Genomic DNA, 22386 nt, shown 5'->3' with positions numbered 1-22386 from the left:
TCTTGTGCTGATGTGTATATTATGTTTCTTTTGTAAAATGTAAGGTACTTTTAAGTCTTTGTATCTCCAGTGCCTATCATAGTACTTTACCTACAATAGGTGCTTAATAAATAGATGCTGAATTTAATTGAATTACACATGATAGGCACTAAATAAACATTCTGAATTAATAAAAAAAGACTACATTTTTAATATCAACCATTCATACAATGCTTTAAAATTTGCAAAGCACTTTATGAATAGCTTCTCATTTTATCCTCAAAACAACCCTGGGAAGTAGATGCTATTATAATCTCTATTTTACAGCTGAGGAAACTGAAGCAGAGAGGAGTTAAGTGACTTGCCCAGAGTCACACAGAATCTCAAGTCAAATGTGAACTCAGGCCTTCCTGACTCCAGGTCCAGCACTCCATCTACCATGCCACTTAGCTGCTTCTATTACTATTGTTGCTTTGTGAAAAAAAATCATTTAATTTTAAATGAAACCAATTAGCTACAGTTATAATATTATTGCAAGTTCAAATTTTATACTTCTAAGTAAAAATTTTAGAGAAGGCTCCCATTACACACTGGTGGATCTGTGATGTTTTTGGTGTGGGGGTTCTATTTAGTTCAATAAGTGGCAACCACTCCAAACTTGTTCACATTATACAAAATTCTTTTCCAACTCTTTTCATAAATTCACCACAGCTAAATCAGTCTGCATTAGAAGTCTTCCTCTGTTTTTTTTTAAATATTAAAAAATGATTAATACCCAAAACAAAGGGCAAAATCTTAACCATTAATGCTGAATAAGAACAACAAACAAGAAGACAAGCACTTTTGTCCTTTGTTCTTTCCAGGCCTGCCCAAAATTCTACCACCTTTGGCCCTGTTTTTCTTCCCTCCTTACTTGCCTTTTCTGTGTAGAACTGTATTCACTGTGTGGACAGTTCTGGGATGGCCAACTTTGCTTTATATCCCTTCAAATAGGTTTTTCCATCTATCCTTTCATTGTTTTAATGATTCAGAGGTACCAATATTCAGGTTGCTTTCCATTCTGCTGCTTTTCCTTCTTTCTACTTGATTTTTATCATTCCTTTTCCAGTCAAACACTTCTACGATGAGATCTCCTAAGTCACTTCTGCATGTCACCACTGATAAGATACTCCAATCTCCTTTCATCTACAATGTCTCTTTTGATTGTCCTTTGGGTTACTTGTAATTCTGATTCTTTCAAGAACACGGTGTTCCATGACTTATAGTCAAATAACAGGAGCATATTAGTATTTTTAAAAATGGGCTTTTGAGACAGCAAGCATTAGGTATTACTGAAAGAACAAGGCAATTTCCTAAATGTGATCCAGTCTAATCTCCTCCTCCCATGAAATTCTGTGCCCATCTCACTGTCACTGCAGAGTCTCTCTAGGTATCTATCTACTAAACTTAATAGGTTACATATCACAGTCTGGTCAATATGCATTTTTCATCCATTTTGGTTTTCAGGTGTGGATAGTTAAAACAATCCCCTTTGCATTGCTATGTAATTCACTGAAAAGGACTTAGAAGTGTTCAAGAGCTCAATGGAACTGATTATCAACTGTGAAGAGAAGCATTTTGGAAAATCTCACCACCAATAGGAATCCTTTTGTTTTGAATGTACAGGACACTTACTGAGACACTGGAGACTGCCTTATGTAAGCAGATGTCTTCTTCTTTTAAACTTTACTTAATGTCAAAACTCAGCAGATGGTTGAACATTTTCTTAGTAATCATATCTATCAGTCATGTATAATTTTAACATGTGCATATGAGATATTTTTTTGAGGAGGTCCTCCAAGGCTGCACTTTATTCTACTGAGTTAAGTACTTTTGAAATGCCAATAAATAATAGAGTAGATCTTATGTTTTCTGAAAAAATTATGTATCTATAAATGTGGTCAGCTATAGAAAATTGTTAAAGCCTACCTGTTCCTTAATCATGTTACAATTGGGTTTATTTTATACCCATGGTTACCATTTAAATATGTGCATGTTTATCTAATGTCTACTATGTGTAAATGACAATGCTATGGGCTATAGAGATAAAAAGAAAGATTAAGACAGGGTTTTTGCCCTTAAAAAGCTTTCAATCTAGTAGGGGAGATAAGACATATAGTAAATACTTGAGAGTTAGAAACAAATATTATGGAAATTCAGAAAAGGAAGAAATTACTTTGGACTAGAGAATCTCAAGGAAGACTTCATGGACAAAATGGCATACAGGTAATGAGGTGGAAGAAGAAGGATATTTGAGGCAGGGAGAATAGTGTTAAGCAAAAGTTTGAAAGAACAGAATATTCTTAGGGAATGAAATTACACTGTTTGTCTGGAGAACAGGGTATATATTCAGAAGTAAGAAAAGATTTTTTTTTTCCTTCTTGGTCCAAATCTGTAATTTCATTGGCATAGGGAACCTCTGGTGAGGAAATTATTTTTTCCTAACGTAGTTTAACACCTATTTTGCAACTCAGAATCTTTGAGTGTTCTCTGGAGCAATGAGAGCTCACTTGTCTTGCTCAGTCAGGTTCACACAACCAGAATCCGCCAGAAGCCAGACCTACACCCAGGTCTTCCTGACTTTTGAGGCCCACTATCTACCAACTGAACCATGCTTCCTTATGAAGTGGGAGAGATTTGTAAAAACAGGCAAGGAGAAAATCATGGAAGACCATAAAAGAGTAAGTTAAATGTTGACTGAAAAGTACATTATTTGAAGGGAGAAAACATTAAAAGATGAAACAGGGAACTGAAGAATTTGGTTCTTTCAAGGGAAGAGATGATACTCATTTAAACAAGGTTCCAAGCATGTCTTTGATTTATGGCCTTGCTTCTATGCAGCTTACTTATACAAGACATTATATATATAGTTCTAAGACATCTAATTTTTTACAATTGTAACTGAATTTTATCTTAGAAAATCACATACGTGATAACTAAAACATACACCTTGGTATGGCATCAAATGCTGGGTCATGAAAAATTCTAGAAAGTCATGGATTATTGCTTCAGTAATGTACTGAGAACCTACAAATGGAGACATGAATGTATGAAAAATGGTGAGTTTTAATGGGTCAAACACTAAATGTGTCACTTAAAAGACATGCTCAAACTGAAAGTGGATGGAAGAATCCACTTACTTCATTGGTAAGATACCGGGAAATCTGCATAATGCCTTGATAGTCAGATGAAAAAAACACTTCAGAGTGGTTATGAGTGAAAAATACAGATAGAAAGGAATAGGGGTAAGGTCCAAAGAAAACTAAATGCAGCTTGGCTAAACAGCTGTGTTGAAAAACAATTTCTTATCTTGCAATTAAGAACCGATTTCTCACTGAAAGACACAGGACATTGGGTTAATAGATTTCTTTAAAAGAAAATCTGTTTTGGCTATTGAAACATTAAAAGAACAGAACAGCTGTTTTGTCAGTAAAGACAGATTGTATAGGAGAATCAAATATCAAACCACAGATTAGACTAGCATTTAATCTGTTCTACTTAAATTTTCAATAAAAGTAAAGGAAATTACATTCTGGAAAATATAGCACTGCTAAAAATTTTAACACTAGTAATCAAAACCACTAGGTTGATTTTAGGGTATAAGAAGAGGTAACTATTAATATGTTTTAATTATTTTTTAACACCCTACTCAACATCTATAGCAAATGAACATTTTAAATTGCAATGTCAATAAAGCTATTTTAGGAATGATGCAAGATGTAAAACTCACCATCCATGAATTCTGTACATATTGAAATCCTGTTTTCTACAAAAAATGCACCATAAAATCCTATAATATATGATGAATCACACTATAAAAGAAATAAGACAAAAAAGTGGCTTAGTTAAAAAAACGGGGGGGGGGAGGAGGCAATACTGAAAACATGTTTAAAAAGTGGTTACTTGGAAAATGATTACCTTATAAAGAATTTCCAATTCAGACATAATTTGTTTTTGAAGTTCCAGTGTAATATCTAGCAATATCACCTAACACAGAAAAAAAAGCCAATTATTGCCTGTTTGTTCTCTTTCAAATTAAAACTTGTGCACAACTGCTATGGATTATAGGATTTAAAAAGACGATTCCCTACCACCATCAACACTTCATCTTTATAACAAACTGCATACACACATCTATCTATTCCTTTGGACTGGAGGAGGTGGTACAGAAATGATTGATGGGGTAGGGGGAAAAGCCAGGTCTCCAAGGTCAGCATTAATGGCTTTAAAAGTCAGTTAAGTTATAACACCCTTAATTTATACACCCTATTTTGGCCATATTGGTTATTTTCAGAGGAGGAAAATAGGAGTGACTTGTACCTATTAACCCTCAAACTATTAAAAGAGAATGTCTTGTGATTCACACACTGGAAGATAAGCACACAGGATGACAGATATAAATGTCATTTAAAGTTGGTCTTTTGCTTGTAAGAACAAATAAGTCAGCCAAGCCTATTTTTTTTGCATAGTTAGGAAGAAGATATAAAGCTTAAAAATACTTATGTTGATCAAAAAGCTTTACATTATTATACAGAAGAATACCAAACAAATTTTAGAACTACAAGAGACATTAAAGACCTTCTAAACCCGAGGTTCTTCACCGTTTTTGTATCATGAACCCCTATGGCAGTCTCCTGATGTCTGTGAATCCCTTCTCAGAATAATGTTTTTAAATGTGCAATATAAAATCCGAAAGATTGCAAAGGAAACAGTATTGAAATATATTTATCAAAATATCATTAAAAATAAGTTCACAGAACTCAGATTAAGAGCTCTTGATCTATATCAACTCTCATTTTATGGATAAAGAAAATAAAGCCCAGAAAGGTGAGAAGATATGCTCAGTTTAAATAGCTACTAAGTGGCAGAACAGAGGTCAATGTCCAAGCCCTCCAAGACTTCCATGCCAGGGCTTTTTCCACTATACCCTGGTGGTTCCAGACATATTAAAAAGTATTTCCAAGTGAGAAAGGCAACTAAACAAATGACTATAAAACATGCAAACATTTGTGTTTAATTTTTTTTAACATTAAATCTGTAAGGGAGAGTACACATTGATGAAAGCATATATCTTCTCAAGCATTTATTACATATAAAAAGATTATTTAAATTTTACTTGGCTCTTCATTAAGACTAATATAAAGACAACAATTACTCTTTTGTATAAAAATGAGATTCAGCTAATGAGAAGAAAACTGTAGACAGGCATATTTTTTTAAGAAAGGTAGCCAAGGTTTCTGACTCCAGGCAATATGGGGGAAAAAAAAAGAACTTCAAGCTTGGGATTTCCAAATAACACTAAATACACTTAGTGTCCTGCCATTATGGTATACAACACCCAACAGTTAAACTTCACTTTATGTTAGAAAAAGAGAGTAAATGTAATCATGTTGGAGAATTAACAGAACATAAATTATGGACTTCATCCTGCTGATAGAACCAAGTGAGGAAAAAAGGGCAATTTCCAAACACACATCTTAGAGTATTGACATACATCTAAGGGTAGAAAAAAGCAAAAAAGCATAACCAGTTTCTATCAAGAGTTTGCTTTAGGGTTATTTATAAAAGCTCTCACCAAACTAGATTGTAAGTGTAACACAGGACTGCCAAGAAACATTTAACACGCTTCCTCCGATCAATAGTCATTTGCCAACAATATTCACTTACATTTTTTCTTACTGTAGAAAACTTAGCCTCAAAATAAATTATTTTAGCACTATATCAATCTTAAACCATTATAATATTAGGACTATACAACCTTATTTCAAATATAAGGAACATTTTCTTCTAATAAATTAGGGTAAACCTTAAGGTTTTCAAAATAAATTATTCATTTAATGCTTACAACGACCACTAGCAAATATAGTATTATTAAGTTATCAACCTGTTTATGTCATGCAGCTGTGTCTAGCTTTTCAGAATTAAACCAAAATTCACATTATAACTCTAATCTTCATAATTAGATGTTTTTGGATGGGGAAAATGGATGTACTTTACTTTTCCAACAATATTTCAAATGTCACAAATACTAAGAGGTAAATTGGAAAGATCTACCAGAATTCTCATTCTATTGAATCCATTTTGCTCATTTAGATTCCATAAACTTAAAGTATTTAACTCTGACATGCTGGTTTCACATTACGGTACCAGCCTCCTAAATACAAATGTTTATTTTTTTTTTTATCAGCAGTACTCCAGAATTAAGAATTCTTGGCTCCATAGTGGGTAAGGAAGTAGATAATGTCATCTGGAGGATCTTAAATAGGAAAATAAAGTTGATCCTTAAACCACAGTGTTTCTGGGAGATTTATTACTATAGAAGAAGTTAATTTTCATTCCCCTATGTATTCTTGGGAATGATCATTAAAATGCTAAGAAGCAAAGTCAATTTTTTATATGGGCCATGAATAAAATAAGCAAAATATTAAGTTTTTCTTTAAAATATTTGAAAAACTATGGACAGCTTGAGGTGGTTTTTACCCCTTGCCCTCCCCTCCCACCTCCCATCTGGGGTTAAACAGTTGAAATAGAAGAGTATTTGAATATTAAGCATTTCATGGAGAAAGGGTTAAAATCTAAGCCTGAAATACCTGAGTACATTTCCTTTGCTCTCCACTACACCTCCAGGACAAATAAGGATGAGTTGTCAAGTTAAATACAAGCAGTCAAGTGACTGAATTATAATTTACTCTGTGCTCAATTTAAATTAGTGTGAGGCTATTAAAATATACAGTATAAATACGGCAATTCATCACAAGCTGTCATGGATGACTTCATTTATTTGCTAGAGTGGCACACGTTCCACTGAAGGGAAGGAGAGCAAAATCACAGGTCAAATTAAGCCGCTATTCTGTTTTAATTCACTTATTTAATCTATGGCAACATAATTGTCTTTTACAGTATGTACAACTCAGAAAGGAAATTTGGGAGGATTACAGTCAGTATACAAATGATTAATCAAATGGTCCATTTAAATGCTAGTTTAAGAGCAGCAGAAACCCAAAGCAGTCAAAGAATGATAATCAGTGCATACTACGTATTTTACTATGATTTTTTTTTCTTGTAGATGGATTTTTCCCAATTAGAAAAAAAAAACAATACTGGGGAATCCATTAAATCCTCCAAGCATTACCTAGCTAAAAGACTTTTATAGAATACTTTAATAGTGTAAAAAGGTTTAGTTTGCAAGTTGGATAACAGTATTTTATATGTTTTTCTTGCTCTATTTACTTGCAATTTTCAAGACTACCTATAACAAAAATGGTAGTTACTAATAAGTTTCATGAATTATAGTCATTGTCAAGTAATTACCCTGTAGTGCACTGGTGATTAGTATTACTTTCAGTATGTTTTCTTTGGTGAAAAGACTTCTAAATTTTATGGCAGCAAAATTAAAATTCAATGGAACTTTTATTTTTTCCCCCAAATTTAATTTGTTTTACATTGTCAATCCCTTTTTCTACACTGATGAAAACTAGGCATTTCATCATTGATTTTTTTTTTTATCCAAGCATTCAAAACTACAGAAAGTTACTATTGCGTTGGATATCAGGTTACTGACTCCAATTATGAAATTTTTAGTTCAGAAAGGAAAGCACTAACCAGGGCTTTAGCTTTTATTAACTAGTGAGCATGTTAAATTAGTTACTGTATAACATCTGTTAGTATTTTTAGTGTAAAGGAAAAAAAAAAACGTTTTCTAGGGCTCTCCTCTAATTGCTCCTGCAGACAAGGGTCTCACTGATCATCTGACTTTGGAAAATGGATTTCACTCATTCTAGAGAGTCACCAAACTTCTATAGTTGATTTTTTTTTTGGGAAAAGGACTGATTTGTTACTCTTCACAATATGCCTCTGTGACACGTGGCACCCTTACTTCACAGTAGAGGTCACTGAGAAGTACAAATGTCAATTCTTAAAGTCACACAAAAAGTTAGAAGCAGAGCCAGGAAAAAAACCAAGCGCACTTCAAAGACATCAATTCATTTCACCCACTAGTATAAGAAATGAAAACTGGCTAAGACCAGAGGATCACAAAGTTCAATATTTTGTCTTTGTCAATGATAATACCATGACACGTTGTGGAAGTGGGTATGAATTGCTTCCATATCAACTCCAAAGACCAGAAATTCATTCCACAAATATTTATTGAACACCTAACAGGAAAATGATACTGTCCTAGGCACAGTGGAGTATAGAAAAGGAAGAGACATGCTTTTAGGGAGCTTATGTCCTAAAAATAATAACTCATACTTAAATAATGCTTAAAGGTTTGCAAAGTGTGGGAACTAAGACATATACGCTAACAATTCGAACACAAAGCAGCATGTGATGTGTCCTGAGAGATGTACAGAGTACAATAGGCGCCCAGAGGACAGACGGATCTGAGATGTACAGGAAGGTCTGATGAAGAGGCAGCATATAAGTTAGACCTCAAAGAGGGGAGATGGGATTTGAACACGCAGAGAAGGAGAGGGGAAGAAGAGGATGGGATTCCAAGCAAGGGCAAGAGCAAAGGCACAAAGGCCATACAATTCAGTACGGGTTCAGTTAATAGAAAATAATGCCATTTAGCTAGAGCACTGGGAAGATTATATAGGAACAGGAAGAAATAAGGCAGGAAAAGCAGGTTGGAATAAAATCTTCTGTTGTTGTTCAGTCTTTTGAGTTGTGTCCAACTCTTCATGACCCCTTTTTGTTGTTTTCTTGGCAACGATACTGGAGTGATTTGCCATTTCCTCCTCCAGCTCATTTGACAGATGAGGAAACTGAGGCAAACAGGGTTAAGTAATTTGCCCATTGGCACACAACTAGGAAGTGTCTGAGGTCAGATTTAAACTCAGGAAAATGAGTCTTCCTGACTTCAGGCCTGGCACTCTACCCACTTTGCCACCTAGCTGCCTTGGAGTCAGATCTTAGAGGGCTTTAAATGGCAGGCTGAGTAGACTGGGGTTTTATTTGGTAAGGAATGAGGGAATCATTTCAGGTTTTTAAGCAAGAAAGTGACATGATCTGAGCTATGTTTTAGGAAGATTGATCTGGTGACAGTGTATAGGATGGATTTAAAGTAGGAGTAAGAAGAGAGGCAGGAGGTAGGGAAACTAGTAACAGGCAACTAGAATAATCCAGGAGACAATGTGAATTTGAAGTCGGGTGATAGCAGTGAGAATAGTATGAATGGAACAGATTCATGAAATAGTCAAAGGAAAGAATTAATTGAATTTGGTAACTGGTTGTGGTAGGAAAGGAAAGTGTCTGAACAAATAGGAGACTGGGGGTACCATTAAAATAAAGGAAGGCAGGGGAAGAAGCTATTTTTATGCAGAAAATGACTTAGATTTTAGATGTAGTGAATTGAAGATGCTAGCTAGCAGGATTCTCAGGCCACAGCATGAAGTTAGAAATGCTAGATTAGGATTTAGGAGTGGTCAGGGTTAGAGATAAGGATTTAGAAATCACTAGAACAGAACTGATAACTGAAGCCATAGGAGTCAAGAAGGACCTGCAGAGGAAAAAAGTGCTGAATTTGGGGACTTGAGTTCAAATCCCAGCTCTGTCACTTACTACCTGTGTGAACTTGGGTGAGTCACTTGACTTTTCTTTGGGACTCAGTTTCCTTATCTGTAAAATTGTATATAGGGAAAAGAGCGAGGATGGGAGTGTGGAGGGGGAGAGAATAGGTAAGCCGAGATCCCTCCCATCTCTAAATCTATGATCCTAGAATATCATCAAAATGGTTGACTCTGAGGTAGAGTTTAGATAGGGATTCCAAATCAAAAGTGGGACTGATGTACTAGAAAAACAGGGAAGGATTATTTCTAAATCTCTTTCTTGGGTCATAACTAACAGCTTAAAATCCATCAATTCAGAAGTAGTATTTGCATTATTTTTTCTTAAATTTACTATACACTTACTAATAATGAAGTTCCTTATGGGCATATAGGCAAGGGTGGGAGGGTGGTGCTATAAATTTTTTTTCATAACTTACTTCTATTTATACAGCTGTTTCACTACCCAGAGGAGATTACTGTAATCTACAAATATGTACACTTCACAGTATGTACTTTTTAGCACATTTATAAAAATGTTAAAAAGACTCATCCTTTTGAAAAATTCAGATACAACTATACACACACACACTTACATACGTATGTATGTGTGTATGTATGTATGTATGTATGTATGTATGTATGTATGTATGTATATATCATTTGGTTCCCAGACTGTATTTCCCTTCTCTAAACTAACTTCCTATTTATGACAGAAACTTTCCTCCAATATCCAGTTTAATATGGTCTGTTCTGAGAGGCTAATTCCATTATGATCACTGACCACCTGCTCCTGCCCATGTGCTTTACTTACTCTCCTCTCTAAGTCCTCAATCTCTCAAAGAACTCTAGTAGATTAGTAGGGCATGGTTTATCCTTAGAGAAGCCATGTTTTCTTTCCCTCAAAAGGTTATACTTTCATAAATTTTCTGGGATCCTACTCTTTATTTTCCTTTTTACTGGTCTGTAGTTCATTCTATAACCTTTACTATGGATGAGCATCACATTGGCAAATCACCAATCCACCACTACAGTGGTCCCATGTAACCAGAATAACACAATTTAGTGAAGAGTTTTACAAATTCAGTCTCAGTTTCTTTAAAAAGCAAAACCAAAACAAAACCAGGTATGTCACAATATGACAAATCTCTCCTTATAACTTATTTACATTTGTCAATTAATTCTAGAACAATATATGCATTTAGAATTACTTATTCTAATAGCTCTAATTGAAAGTGCTATTCAGAAAATACAAAATAAATTTATTATTAGCTTAAGCAAAACACAATTAGGCAAATCTACTGTTAAAAAATAAAATGTAATACATCCAAGACAAATATTAATGAGTCTCAGATTATAAGTATCACTGTTCTCTTCTATTTTTGCAAATAATCGAGAGCTAACTATATTTAACAAAAACGTGCTAAATAACAACCTAACTTTCTCTGCATCCACAGGATATCAGCAGATGGGAGTCAATCAAGAAACATTTATTTAGTGCCTACTCTGTATGTGGCACTGTGCTAGAGACAGAAAGAGAGAGAATGAAAATCTCTGCTCTCAACAAGTTTATGTTCTACAAGGAATTAAACAAGAGACAAATATGAAAAATAAAGGAAAGAAATCTAAAGAAATGCTTGTTGATTCCTTAATAAATCTCCATAGTCAAATCATTTATGAAGTTACAATGACCATACCAAAAGATCTGGGAAGTATACATAGGAACATGAAAAGATTGGGTTTGGATAGACTAGTACATAATATTTTTTAAAATGTCAAGACAGCGATTAGATAAGAGAATGGAAATGTGAATTCAGAAAGAAAACTGGTTCTATTACTAATCAGAGGTTTAACCTCTCTGCACCTCAGTTTCCCTTATCTGGAAAATGATGGGGTTGGGGCTAGATGACTCCTAATTTTCTCCAAACCCTAAAATTCCTAAGGTCTATCTTTTGGCAAAAGTGAGTTTTGTGAACTTTAGGAGAACTCACTAAAGACAAACTATTGAAAGCTACTAGACCGAAAAACATCACTGAATGTAGTTTTAGAACAAAGGAACAGATAAGGTTGTTAAGATGGCTTTTTATTCACTCATTTTAGGATGATTCTTATGTAAGAACAATTCTAGCAATGTAAAATTTGCTATTTTGCTATATATAAACACATTACACTGCCGGAACACAACAAATTGTTGATGATGATGATAAAGAATAGGATTGTGAAATATTTCCTAATTTAATATGATAAAGCCTAAGACAAATATGACGAGTAGATGTTTAGAATTCCAAAAGATGGCCACAGGTATTTCTAACTACTGTTGGAAGTAGATAGCTATGTTAACTTCTCTTCAACGACTACCTAATGCCCCAAATTTCTGCAATGACTTTTGGAGAACATCAGTCAAAAAACATTTATTAAGTACCTACTATACGCTAGACATTGTGCTGAGAATGAGGTTTGAATGTAAAGGCATATTTAAAAATAACAAGTATAACGCAGTTTAAGACAAAAGTGAGCATCAAGAATAATATTTTTAATAGAGAAAAAGATTATAGAACCTTTTTCAGAGCTTACCTTTACAGCTAATATTTTTCCACTTGGGACATGATATGCTCTGGGAAAGAAAAAAATTGAATAACTTTTAAAAATAACTTATTGATATGCTGTAAATTCAATCATATTTAAAACAATGTGCTCTGATGGATTTTCAAGTAACACTAACAATGATAAACACTATTGAGAACCCATTGCATTGTGAAACTGAACCCTCAACAGTTTGGAAGAAATAGTAAATTTGTACTGTATGTTCTTAACTTCAGTACTATGATTTCAAGATGTGACTTCATCAGTGTGACTGACTTTACTGATGTAGGACACAAGTATTACATGCCTTAACAGATGCCCTCATGAGTTGATGTGGTCAAAAAAAAAAAAAAAAAGGTATTACCTGGTAGGTAGGAAGCATTCTGGTGAAACAATGTACATATCCACACAAAATTTTATATGTTTTATTCTATAACATACTCAGAAATTCTGAATTTCTGACAACTGATATCTGATGATAGGCATGCCCTGATTAAAGCCATCAGTTGATTAAGGGGGAAAAAAGTACTAGAAAAAATAATAAGAAGAAGGGAAGGAGGTGAAACTATCTACACAAGAACAAAATAACGGGCTGATAAAGAATGGTAAAATAACAAGTGAGAAAAAAGACTGTTTAAAGAAATGCTAGGAAATAGGGCTTCCAGAAACTAAATGCTAAGAAATCACACTGAGACCTTTTATGTTTAATGTAATATGGCCTTTTGTACCTAGACAGCATTGAATTCATATTCTAAAGGAATTGTATAAGCACCATAATCCAGAAGCAATTTGGCTTATGTAAAAATTTCAATACAAACAAGTTATCCCAAGTGATCCTGTTATCCCAAGCCACTAAAAGGAAAAGGAAGCAAATCTGTTTGCTTAGACCTAAGATCTTGCCACATATAAGAGTATATACATTATCCAGAGCTGGCTGTTTTTCCAGTCTCCAGGATTGATATGAGATGAGCATACCAAAGGTCAGGGAAGACAGTTTATCTATTCCTAATTCTATCATTGACTAAAAATCTCTATCTGTACTGATAAGCATTTGCAAAATCACTTTATTGTGCTCTCAACATTTCAATTGGTACTATCACATCAGCCAAATTGGATCTTCCATCTACTCTACATGTGTCTAGTATCCATTAATGCATGTATATGCTGTCTTCTCCATTAGACTAAAACTCTTTGAAGGCAAGGACTATATTTTTTTCTTTGTAGCCTTAGTAATTAGCATAGACCCTAGCACAGAGTAAGTAATAAATATTTGCTGACTGCTTCTATTTCCTACAAACACAAACCATTAACACTGGTTTCCATTTTAGGTAGAAAGATTTGTCAGACTTCTCTGATGGGCAGGTGTTTTTAAAAGTTAGGTTCATAACTTTGAGTGGCAAAACTAAACTGGAAACAACTTACCATACTATTTTAAATATCAGGAAGAGATAAATATTTTGAAAGCATATGCCACCAAATGGTAATAGCAAAAAGTATAGTGGGCATGAACTGGCAGCAGAAGTCATAAATTAGGAATTTTCCAGGAGAAGAAGCATAAAGGCAATAAACAGAGAAATATATGACTGGCAAAAGATAGAATGGTCAGGTAGCCAAAGCTAGGGATAACCAATAGAAAGTCAGCCTGCCAATTCCACTGGTATCCACACCATACCAAAAGAGTAAAAAGAGACCTCTACTAGAAGCAATGAAACTTGAGTAGTGGATTTAGGAGAAGATGTGAATAACAGTGGCACAACATGGACTGGTATGGATGCGTTGTGCTCTGTATCAGTAGAGTGTCTACATCAATGATATCACATGTCCACATCACTGAAATTCAGCTAACATCAAGACTTACTTATAAGGTTTTGCTTATTTAAGTAACCAATATAATTGTAAAATCTTGGACATGCCACTAAGCCTCTGATTCTATGATCCCATAGAATCATTAAAACTGGACTTCATTATAGTTACACCTCACAATATAAGCCAAAAAAAAGTATACTTACAAAACAAATGAATTTGGGAGTGATTACTCACACTTCTGAAGTATTCTTTTGAGTTATAAAAGGATTTATTGCAACATTTCACTAAATAGTGAGCCCTGAAGGGTATGTAAAATGATTCAATTTACAAAGATTCAATGATATACAAGTTTTCAGAAACTTACATTATATACTTCATAATGCTAGTGTTGGGGAACAGAATACACCCCAGGCCTGTAGCTTAGGCAATAAATACAAATTCGACAAATAATGAATGTCAATCATTTGCAAGCCACGGTGCTAAGCTCTACACAAAGATAATGACCCTATTCCCAAGGATGTGACGACCACTTAAGAGGGGGAAAAACCATATTTACAAAAAACCATGGTACGAAGAAGACCAAGATGAGTACAAAAGAGTGATAGAGGCAAAGTTCTATAATAAATTTGAAGGAAGAAGAGATTCATTTCACCAGAAGGCATGCACAGGAAGAAAGGGTCAGTGAAAACTTCCTGGAGGAGGTAATCCTCACTTTGAGTCTTCAAGTTAAGAAGGTATTTCAATAAATCATAGGATCACAGCCTTAAAGCTGGAAGGTCCTTAGCAGCTATCTAATAATCCAACCCCCTCATTTTACAGATGAAGAAACTGATCTTAGAGAGATTTACTAACTTTGCCCAGGATTGCACAAGTTAGTGTTAGAAACAGGATTTGAACCTAGGATTGCCTGAGTCCAAGTCCAGCATATGACCTACTTTGCCACACTGCCTCTCTGAAGAAGATGGAAACAGCTGTTTCAGTGTCAGACTTTTAGAGTACATATAGTAGGACAATTTAAAAAATGTTTTATTAATGCATTTAAACCATATTTACCTCCTAATAATTCCTGCCACATTACCCTATGAGAAACAATATAGAACAGTAGGCAGAATGCTGAACTTGAAGACTGGAAAACATGGGTTCAAATCCTGCTTCTGATATTTACTAATGGCACGACTCATGGCAAAAGACAATCTCAGTTTCTGACTATTTAAAAGTCATCTGCAGCATTTATTTCACAGATAATGTATGTAAAATGTTTTGCAAACTTTATCCTACTGCATATCACCTGTTTTTCTCCTAACTGAATAACAGAAAGGTTAAACAAAACTGACAGATACAATGACTAAGAATGACAATAAGTAACTTTATCCATCCTTGGTGTAACACCCTTTTACAGAGAGGAAAGGAATATGTTCCAACACCAGTCATCTAGAACCAATATTGATTGCAATGAATACAAGTTTTGCTGCCTTTTAGTGGTTTGTTTTGTTTTTTCATTTATATTTAGTCATTGTGCATTTTCTTCTGGTATTAATTTCTCTACTCTGTGGAGTCTTCCCATACTTTTTGGATTCCTTATATTGTCATTCCTTACAGTGTAAAGCCATATATAACAACATTCATTCTCTCAACCCAAATGATGGGTTCCTACTTTGCCTCCAGCTTTTGGCTACTACAAAAAAGGGTCCTATGGCACCTATACATGGTTATTTCCTTAAAGAAATTATTTAACCCATGGTATCTATAATTCCATTTAATAACAAAACAGACAAGAAGTTTCTGTTGTGCTCAGCAGCTCATTATCTGGCAGAAGAGTTCATTTGAAATGTGATTCACAAGGACAGTTACTGTACTTGTATACAAATGCAGGTAACACGACATGCTAAAATATGATATCATCCCTTCTGTATTCCATTAATTAATTCTAACTTACTCTAAGTTTGAATGTTAAAACTACCAATTGAGAATGGTAATGTGAAGGTAGGGCAGTTGAATGCATAGACCAAGACTTGAGACTAAAAATTTTAAAAATGGTGTTGTTACTCTGAGTAACAAGAGTACAAAACATCTGGGCTTTTGAGATAAGCAGTAGTGATAAGAATATGATCAGGAGATAGTCTAATATATACTGTACTGGACAGTTTGGCAACTTAATTAGCTTGTCAAGAAAGCTGATCCCTTTTCCAAAAGAGAGATCTCATGTTTCCAAGCGAATTAAAAGGAAAGACTTGATGATTTAATTATGATGCACGCCAATTCATCCGTGGAAGTTTGGGTTGGATTTCGAGCAATGGAGAGATCCCTGGTTTGGTTTACAGTGCATTGACAGTACCAATTTAACATTTAATTATCATGAAGAATTGGATCACAAAGATGATGCTAGGCAGATGGGCAGAATATATCCCTCAGCTTTGCAAATGGCATACTACTTGGGAGAAAAGGAACTTGTTTACTTTAGACTGATACTGCATCTCAATTGTCTTGACCTTCCTCAACACATTAACTGTAAAGTGATTAATGAAGTTTGAATAGAAGCTTTGGTTACACCAAAAGACAACTGTACACCTCTTCAGTGTTTTAATTAACAGCTAACACTTCAAATTAGTCTGTAGTTGCCACAGTAATTACCTGTTCCAATGAGTGTATGGGGGAAACATTTTTTATAAGATTTTTTAATGCCTAGTTCATTTCCTTTATTAATTCAATTGAAGAAACATTTAAACATTTACTACATATATCAGGCACGGTGTTTGGTAGAGAAGGTCCAAAGATAAGGACCAAAGCAGTCCCTGCCAACAAGGAGCTTATATTTATAATATATATACGGAGAGTTCAATTTAAAATGTATGTGTATGTGTGTATTCACACACATATGTATATACATATACACACATACATATACACATAGTAAGTATTAAGTAATTTTAATAGTGGTAGGGAGAACACTAACTTGTAGTCAGAGAAGGAAATGGCTCTTGAGCTGAGCTTTGAAGATAGATAGGGATTCTAACACAGGAGTAAGGAGGGAGAACATTTCAGGCATAAGGGACAAACTGTGTAAAGCAGAGGTTCTTATCTAGGGACGTACAGCTTATGGACTGATTTAACAAAGTACTTGAACCTGGATGGGAGGGGAACAACTACATCTTGATTTTCACTAATTTTTGGTTTTCTTTGTAATTCTACATATTTCACCTTGTGCATTTAAAAACATGATTCTGAGAAGGGGTTCATAGGCTCCATCAGATTGCCAAAGGGGTTCATAACACACAAAAAAAGGTTAAGAATGTTTGGTGTGAAGGCAGATGCAATGTCACGTATAGAGAATAGGAAGTAGTACAGTTTGGCTAGAATGAAGAGTTTGTAAGGGAAAACAATGTAAAATTAGTCTAGAAAGATAGGTTCAAGTTAGCTTGTAAGCCACTCAAGTGGTCTTGGGCAGGGGAGTGACAAATTGAGAGATGTTTTAGGATTATCATTTAAATAGCTGTGTGGAGGTTGGACTGGAGAGATGAAATACTGGAAGCAGTAAGACACCATCTATAACAGCTGAAAGAGATGAGGACTTGAAGGCAGCGGTGGCATGAATGAGAAGGAGACAAATGTGAGATATTATGGAGGCAGAAATAATACCTGACAAGTGATTGGATAAGAATGTCATAGATTTTATGAAAACATTTCCAGTTTTCAAAATAAAACATGGTATGTTGGATAACTGGACCTGTAATTTCACTGGAAGAATTTCATTGGAAGGAAGGAAACAAGCATTTACTATGCCCCAGGCACATCTGATCCCCGCAATAAGCCTGAAAGGCAGGTGCTATTATTATCATCCTCATTTTACAAACGAGGAAATTGAAGTGAACGGAGGTTAAGTGATTTGGCCAGGGTCACACAGCTAAAAAATGTCTGAGACTATATGTGGAATTGGGTCTTCTCGACTCCAGGCCTGGGGTTCTATTCACAATACCACCTAGCTGCCTAGGCACTTTCTTTATAGAAGATGCTTTTGTTAAATTAAAAATAAAAACAAATAATGTTTTTCAAATGACAATAAATAAAAGCAATAATAGGTAGTATTGTGATGTGATGAATCAACCTAGAAGACAAAGAGTTTAAACTTGAATTTAAAACATCCTGATGTAGATGAAAATAATGTACAGACTTACAAGTTTTCATTTTTATCTAAATTCTCCCTATTTGTACTTTACTTATACTGTCCAGGCCTTCCACTCAATAGAAACAAATATTCCATGATCATCACAGCAGAAGAAACATGATTTCTCCTTCTATTTGCATCAATGGTCATAAAAGATGTTACTTTAAATGTATACATAGACCTTCCCTTAATGTGTGCAACAACAGATGTCCTACATGAAAAAAATGAGATGATTGTTGAGTAAACTCCTGAAGCTCCTATTAGTTTCTAGATTAAACTGGTAAACTGCTAATTTCCAATACACTAAAAATAGACTCTTCGCTTTCTTCATTTTCAACTAAAATCAGAACCTAAAATCAAGAATACCAGTGGAAACTCATCTGTGCTTTGAGAACATCACTGATCACCCAGGAGATATGACCTTAATTTTACTCTTCTGTAAAATGACTCAAACCTTCTGCGAACATTCTATCAATACAAGATCCAACCTGTTTGTAGTATAGAGATTTACAGGGCTAAAGGAGTTCTATTGAAGTAAGATGCTAAAAATACAGAATCAGAAAGTTTTATGGCAGGTATTAAAAAACACAGGGGACTACCTAGAATGTTGGATGTAATCAATAAATTTGACAACTTTAAGAGAAATCATAATATCTTAGTGACGATGTCAAATGTCTGAAAGAAATGTATATAATACACTTTACTTATGTCTTCCCCCACTGTTTTATCAGGATGTGGAGGGGCCCTGGGTTCTTGAAGGCATGTTCTAGCAAGATGGACTATATGTCTTTCATTTGATGACCAGCCTACTTAAGCATGGCTTATCAGTAGGTGGCTGGGTACTAGGCCCATGACACTGGATGGGGAAAAAAAATCACATCTTTATTTTCATTAACTTCTAACTGAAATCTGAATTTCCTTCAATTATTTAAAAACATGATTCTGAAAAGGGCCCGATAGGCTTCACTGGATTGCCAAAAGAGTCTGTGAGGAACAAAAAAGTTAAGAACCCTTTGTTTAGAGCATGCAGTTCCATTAACAGGACATTAAGGCAGCTACTCTCACCTGGAAATGTTTGGATAAATGCAATGATCAGCTAGGCCTCTTATGATGAAGCATGGTGACCACCATGACAGAGAGGTGATGGACTAGGGGCGCATAATGAGACATTTCTGGACATGTACAAAGTATGGATATGTTTTGTTTGACTCTACTTATCTGTTACAACGGAGGCTTTAAAAAAAGTTTTAAGGGTGTATTGGGGGAATGGGCGATTAGTTACAATAATGACAGATAGTGTCATGATAAAATCCACAATAAAAAGGAACTGAGGCATAAAGGTTTGAGCACAATCAATTTATTAACTAGGCTAGCAATAGTCAATAAATGGGATCCAAGACTGCTCAGTAGTCAAGGATGCATTTGGCAGTCAGAGCAGTATTTTTAGGCAGGTGAAAATGTAGGTTATACAGAGCACAAAAATAGTCCAATGATACAAATTACATGAGACCATGATTGGTCTGACCCAGAGATGAAGGTTGGGCTATGCTCAGCCTGACTCAGAGAGGAGATTTCTACGACCCAGGACAACAGGAAAAATAAAGTATCACTGTTGGATACCATTCCCTGGAAAACTTCACAGTCAGCGAAGTTCACAGATTAGAATTTTTGTAGCTGAATTTCAGCCCATAAGAATAGGGAAGTTAAACTTATTACAAATTTTGCAAATAGGGCCTATACAATCAAGTCTGAATTTAATTCACAAATATTGATTCTGATTACATACAATGATTAGATATAATTCTCAATCAATAACAATTTCAATTTCACAATTTCTCCCTTTGATCCTTGAAAGACTTGTCTTTCATGGATCATTAACTTTGAGCTCTCCTATGACTGGAGAGTTGACAAAAACTGGTGGGGGTAGTCCTCTTCAGTAAAGAGATCTCACAGAGGAAATGGCACATTGGGACGTAAGGAGAAAAATAAGCAATAACTTATAACATAGATGATTTCATTTCAAGTACACTTATAATAACATCTTATTAAAACTAAGGGAGGTTAGTAATAGCTGAACAGTAGTGAGAAGGCATTCAGCAGTACCGTATTTAATGATATATTAAGGAATTGAACTCACTTTGGAGTGAGGATATGGCTAGAATCAACATATTGATCTCTGCATATTCTAGGAAAGAGATCTTGGGTAGCTGGGTAGGTGTTAGTGCTACTGTCTCTTTGTAAAATTCTCTCAGTGCAAGAAGAAAACAGATCTAAGTTCCTTCCAAATCTGAAATCTACTGAGATCACTAATCTTTTTATTTCTGCAGGGAATCTGAGGGTTAGGTATTTCTTTAGATGACAAGCTGGGCAGTTGGGCACACCAGTTTTAGTACTCATATAGTCATTATTCATAGCACATAAAAAACAATATCATTTCTTCCTTGCTTTATAGAAGAAAGCCTTACAGTCCCCATAAGTGAGAACCCTACAATGATAGCTAGAAGCACACACTCTTTGAGGCAGCAGCTCAACATTCAGATGTGGGGGTTTTGTCAGCACAGTTGTGAGGTGTGGGAGTTGTCTTAGATCAAATGAGGAGGAGGAAGAAGCACTGATGGAAACTGATGACATGAGTCCTGGGGTGTTGATGACATTGCTATCTTCATTTGTACACTCAGATAGCTTAAGGTGGTCATCAGAAAAACACATAATAACAGTCCTTGAAGAGAGAAGTATCATTAAAATGGATTACAACTACAAAGTCAGATGCGAGAATGGTAATTTCATGGGTCACCAATCAATTTGTCAAACTCTTTCCAATGTTCTAAAGTTTGCATAACTAGTTGTGCCAAAGAATTGGTCTGATTCTGAGGGAATCGATAGACTCTGGTTACACCAAAGTCAGTTTCCCAATTTCCAAAAGAAGATTTTTGATTGCTTGTATTTTAGCAGAGGACCCAATTGGTTGCACCTCATGGTCAGGGAATTGCAGGTCAGTTAAAAGGCTCATTGGTGAAAAGTAGGCAGGTCTCTTGCCCCTTTTGTATTTAGGACATGTAAGGGCCATGCCCAACCCATAGAACTTCAATAAGCAACACTGAGCACCTTCTCCTAGTAAGCCTATTGATGGTGCAATCATTTTTCACCCTTGCATAAATATGTTCCTTTCTTGCAGCCCTTCTAAAGATTTTACAGCTATTACAAATAAAGACCCCATAATGATGACCTATAGCTCCATGTCCATGAATCATCAGTTGGTAAGGAGGAGGTTGTTGAAGGAACAGTGACAGGGGGCGTTTCTGGACATGGGTGCTCATAGAAAGGCATGTGATGTTCTCCTGTAGTGGACGGATTGGAATTGGGTGCTGGAAAACAAGTGTCTTTTAAGATCTCTTTCATACTTCAGGTAAGAGACATCACTAGGCTGGCATGAGTTTCCAGGCAGAGGTATCACTTTGAAAATTGGAAAATGATGTCATAAGAACAATTGGGTTACAATTTCTTATGGAGGAATACCATAAAGCAAAATACAAACAGAGGGATCAACATGTAATTCTTATAAATTCATTTAGATGAACTGCCATAAGTTTCTTTGGGACTAAATTCGAGCATAGGTTGGAACATAAACCAGTGCAGCAATTAATAAAACAGGGGATTGCAATCATTAGGCATAAGATTAGATGGCCCCATTTGATTAAGGTAGAAAATATAACTCTCACCTGAAATCAAGAAAAGATCCAGGAAAACAAGGAAGAGAGGTCTCACCAAGCACTACAGCTTGTAGACACACGGGTCTTTTTAGCAATCCATTGAGTGTCAGCCATAATATGTTGAAGTTCATGAATATTTGTGACACTTCTCTTGATTTATTAATATAAGAGCAACAGGAGAGGTTAATAATAGCACAAGTCCCTCCCTGGGCAGCAATCAAAAGGTCTAATACTATGCAGTTTTGGAAAGCTATCTGTGTTGCTGAATTAACTTCTACATGAAGAGAAGAGATAGCTTTAGATGCCTCAGAGACGGCATGGGTTGTGTCCTGGACAAGTTTTCAATTTCAGATGAAATGTTTCTAATAGATTTGATTAAATACCCCATTCCAATGGTGGGTAATAAAGACTAGCTCCCCCCCCCAAAAAAAAACAATCCTCTGAACATGACTAGAGATAGCTACAGAGTTTGGGGGTTTGTATTCTTCTGACCTTTTCTCACATTTATGCCACCAGGCTCCCAAGTTTCCAGTAAACTTTCCTTTCTATTAAGCCTGTG

The 22386-nt window shown here is 35.2% G+C and overlaps 1 protein-coding gene across 3 annotated transcripts in view; it reads right to left on the bottom strand.

The window, feature by feature from the left end:
- Positions 1–22386, bottom strand: part of MAP2K5 (mitogen-activated protein kinase kinase 5) — a 283285-nt gene that overhangs the window by 157992 nt on the left and 102907 nt on the right. For all 3 annotated transcript variants that reach the window (XM_036736975.1, XM_036736976.1, XM_036736977.1), the window contains 3 exons: positions 12141–12180; positions 3937–4005; positions 3749–3830 (listed from right to left, as the gene is read on the bottom strand). In XM_036736975.1, coding sequence (XP_036592870.1) covers positions 3749–3830; positions 3937–4005; positions 12141–12180 — 191 coding nt within the window. The remainder of the gene's footprint in view (positions 1–3748; positions 3831–3936; positions 4006–12140; positions 12181–22386) is intronic.

Source organism: Trichosurus vulpecula, chromosome 8, assembly GCF_011100635.1.
Source record: "Trichosurus vulpecula isolate mTriVul1 chromosome 8, mTriVul1.pri, whole genome shotgun sequence".
Lineage (NCBI taxonomy): Eukaryota > Metazoa > Chordata > Mammalia > Diprotodontia > Phalangeridae > Trichosurus > Trichosurus vulpecula.
The sequence above is the reverse complement of the archived record's forward strand: the minus strand, read 5'-3'. Positions and strand labels throughout refer to the sequence as shown.